Source organism: Pocillopora damicornis, chromosome 2 (genome assembly GCF_964200805.1).
Source record: "Pocillopora damicornis chromosome 2, jaPocDami1.2, whole genome shotgun sequence".
Lineage (NCBI taxonomy): Eukaryota > Metazoa > Cnidaria > Anthozoa > Scleractinia > Pocilloporidae > Pocillopora > Pocillopora damicornis.
This window is the reverse complement of record NC_142671.1, coordinates 37,109,175-37,113,280: the sequence shown is the minus strand read 5'-3', so window position 1 is coordinate 37,113,280 and position 4,106 is coordinate 37,109,175. Positions and strand designations below refer to the sequence as shown.

Below are 4,106 nucleotides of genomic sequence, written 5' to 3'. Positions count from 1 at the left end.
TGCAGTGTCCTGACCAACCAGCAGTTCTGAGAATGGTATCAAGAAGTACCTTAGCTTACCTTTCACACGGTAAAGATGCAATATTTCATAAGAGAGGGCGAGTGTTTCATCAGGGTTTTTAAACACGAGAAAGCCGATGAAAGCACGAGGCCGAAGGCCGAGTGTTTTTGTTGTTTTCGAGTGTTTGAAAATCCTGATGAAACATGAAGCTCGAGTATATGGAATGGTTCTCAAAAGGACCTACTTTATTAACAATAAACACAAAAACAGAACGTCCACGTAAATATTCAGTATTTGTGTTGTTTTGTTTCATTGTCGCTTGTGCATAGTTGTTAGTTAGTGTCATGAAAGATGTTGTGTTTTTTCACAACTTCGGCTTTTAATTGAGAGCAGTAACCCTTTGTATCGGCGTCCCATTTGCAATTTTGAGTGTTAAAGTGTCTAAACCACTTGAAACCTTGCACATCTAGTAGCGTAACGGAAACCACGAGTACTAGCAGTGAACTTTTGGAAGGTGAAAGCAGTGTACGTAGAATGTTAAATCAGTTCAATTCTGGAATGTTCTTGAATTACAATGTTAACGCAAATGTTAACTACAAAGAATGATTATCATAATCCTGGAAGTTAATAAACATTTGTTCAAGTACTGCATTATTTTGGGAATTGATTTCCAAACACACGTGTTTGGATATCCTAACACGTGTGTTTTGATATCTAATCACGCGTGTCTGGATCTGTTCTTTACCGGGTATCAAGGGGCATCCGTGTGACCCAAATGAGGCCTCACAATTAGTTAATTACCTCATGCAGTATTAATGACTTTGAGAAAACATGTTCGCTTACTCGTGGAATATTTTTAAAGAAAAGAAGACAAATTTCTTATCTCTGCGCAGCCATGTAATATCCTCTATTTTATACTCGAGGTTTTTGTCTTGTTCAAAATTTTAAAATCTTATTGGCCAAAGCGAGGAATTTGTGAATTAATTTTACTAAGGTGATACGACTCTTGGCTCAACAATGGACGTCATCTCGTTCAATAAGCCCAACAAGGGAAGAGTTTATTTATGCAGAGCTGCATGAATCAATTAAGTGTTTACGAGTAGGAAGTTTTAAGTGTCTTGAACTCATATTATCTTTTCTTGGGAAAGTGTCTGGAGGTCGAAAAGTGAAGTGTTTTCTGGGATAGCTGACCTCAAAATTTCTTTTTGGCACCAATCCTCATATCTTCCAGATCTGAATGATTTATAAAGTTGAAATCAAAATTATGTAATTACCATAGGTCAGTGTAGGAAAAATTTGGGCCTTGACAATTGTAAAGCGAACTTTACGCACTTATGCAAGCAACGAATAATAACAGCAGGGATTTGGTTCGTTTCCTTTCATAACTCCTCATAATCAGTCGAAAGTTTAAAAAGATGTAAGAGTGAGGTACATTTGAGGTTGAAAACGCTCTTCTTTATCCATCTCATGTTGTTGTACAAACAATGTCGAGACTCACAATGGTAGTGACTCTCCAGTAATCCTCAAACCTCGAGAATTCTTGCTACTGCATGTTCTTCCAGTTGAAACTTCAAACCTTCCTTATCAAGGTTGGTTTTCACAAGGCGGAGATCCACAAAATGGCTCGGTGGCATCTCGTGTATCACCTTCTTGGCCCTGGAGGAAAAAAAATCAAGAATGACCCATGATTTCTCGCTGAAATAGGAATTATAGATATTGAGTCATCTACTTCGACGCCCTGGTAACCACAAAGATGAAGACAGTTTCCGAACAGTGCGTTCGAGTTGTAATAATGATCGTAAGCGATCAGAATAATTTCAGAGAAATGTCTACAAATAGACCTTTATCCAGCTTTGCAGTTTTGTTATCCGATGCGGTTGAAAAGCTATGATCACAAAATTCGGAAATTTAAGCGAATTTGAATAATGAAGAAACGTGCAAACCTCGGAGGTGACTCTAAACTGTCGGGTGCACTGCTTCTGAATATAAAAGTTATGTTCGCCGCTTCTTATTAAGTAATTTCAAAACAATGGACTGAATTTATACTGCAAAGTTACATAAGTTACATAACAGTTGGTGACTTTTTGGGGACTCGGGAGAGAAACCCGTTAAGATCAAGTCAGATACATGTCTGTACACAGCAGTCGAAGCCAACGTAATTACCTGTAATTGTTTTCATATCGACATTTCAGCATTTTCCCTCCTTCGACCAAAAGGTACATGATAGTGTCTCCCTTGATTGTTCCATCACAAGGAGTCATTTTCTCCGAAGTTGGTTCCCAGCCAAGCGTCTTGTTTTGCATGACAGGCCCGTTGATGGGAAAGTTGCCTCCTTGGAAATTGGTCTTGTGCACAAGAGTGTTGCCTTTGAGGCTGTCAAAGTAGAAAGCATTTCAGAACGCAAAATGAATAAAACATACATTTGAGTCCACCTTGCGAGGTAAAAATATTTTAATGGAAAAAAAAACCTCTAAATCAACAGGTTAGATTACTATGTTAGAAGATGAAAATAAGACTGAAAGGAAGAAAGTGACGAATGTAAAAAAATTAGGTCAATTTTTAATTTTGCCTAATCATTTTTGAAAAGCAAGCGGTTGTCGCTGTATTACTGCACTTTTGAGGCTTCCATGATGGTATTCATCATGGAAATCCGTCGTGAATTTTCACTTTTTCACATCGATCCCAAATCTTTGTGTAGTGTTGCAGATTATGCAAAAAAATTTAAATGATTTTTGTTTTCAATCATTCATAGATGTAACTCAAAGATCTTTGTCCAATCTGCAAGTTAAAAAAGCTGATTAACAGTTAAATAGTAAGTAATTACTCACCTCATTTCCACGGTGGCCGTGGCACTCCCTCCATCTTCAAATGTTAATTTCCTGTCGTATGTCAGACCTTCGGGAAATGCTTGCTTGAAATAGTCAGGAATATCAGCAGGGTACTTCATAAAACATTTGAATCCATACTTCAAGGTCGGTGCCACTATGTCAACGGCAAATGGAAGGGGTCCGCCCTTTGTAACACGGAATGTCCCCGTTTGTTTGCCTCTGAAATATTCAGATGGAGAGGATTTTCGATAGTGTGGTCTTTCATTAACGAAATCACTAGCATATGACTATTTTGGTGCGTTTTCATCACATAAGTGACTTGCGCACAATGACTGCTGGACGAGTTACTATATAAAGCTTAGATTTATAAACCCGTTTCTCCAAGACAGCCATACGCAGATGACACAAACGGCCAAAGGAAACATAACTGAAATAACCAAATTTGCTTTGGTTAGACCAGCAATGCATCCACGCAAAAGGAAAATTTACAGGTTGATCGTTATTTCACATAAACTTACTCGTAAGGTTTGCCGGTGCCTTCTCCTTCGATGGTGAACGCATGACCATTGACACAGCCCTCCATAAGCCATGTCATCTTCATGGTATCAGCTAGAACCTGAATATGGAAGAAAATTATCAAAAACCGTCAGGAGAAAAAGATTTTCTGGAGAGGCACTTAACCCGCCTATTCTATTAGCCATGTAAACTACAATTCACTTACATATTTTGAATGAGACATCTTAAAATCCGCTTCGCAAAGTCAAGCAACGAGCACTGTTACCGCCTAAGAGGTGTGTCCTGCAGTTGCATCAAATTGATGGTGAGCCTCCCTGGTTTGCTAAATTTATACAGTGCCACTCAACCCAAAAAGACAATGATCAATTATATGTCTGACGCGCCGTGTACACAGATTTATATCCTTTTCCGACGGTTCGTGTAATCTTTTAACCCTGACTGTCCGCTTATTTTGGCCTTGGGAATTATTTTTGCCGAAAATAACAACGTTGTACTTGACCTGTTTTCAAAACGACCTAACAAAGCACGAAGGTTCAATATGGCATAAAAAGACTCTAAATATACCTAACATCAGTTAATAATGTAATTAAAGAAGTATTACAGACTGTTTTTTTTTCTTTTTCCGAAATGGAACTCGATGGAACAGAGCGATTCCACCGTTCTGGCCTGCAAGACTGGCAGAGTAAGTTTTAAGGCTAATCAGTTATGTAACTATAGACTCAAGTTGCTCCTAGGTATCGAAATATTTCGATAATTATCTGC

The 4,106-nt window shown here is 38.4% G+C and overlaps 1 protein-coding gene across 1 annotated transcript; it reads right to left on the bottom strand.

Annotated features, from left to right (window-relative positions):
- Nucleotides 1-1,433: 1,433 nt before the first annotated feature.
- On the bottom strand, nt 1,434-3,725 carry LOC149051125 (GFP-like fluorescent chromoprotein amFP486). The gene is made up of 5 exons (XM_089196056.1): nt 3,550-3,725; nt 3,347-3,444; nt 2,829-3,047; nt 2,164-2,373; nt 1,434-1,656 (listed from the first exon to the last, which is right to left on the bottom strand). The coding sequence occupies exons 1-5, from the start codon at nt 3,565-3,567 to the stop codon at nt 1,524-1,526; spliced, it is 678 nt and encodes a 225-aa protein (XP_089052182.1). The 5' UTR covers nt 3,568-3,725; the 3' UTR covers nt 1,434-1,523.
- Nucleotides 3,726-4,106: the final 381 nt, after the last annotated feature.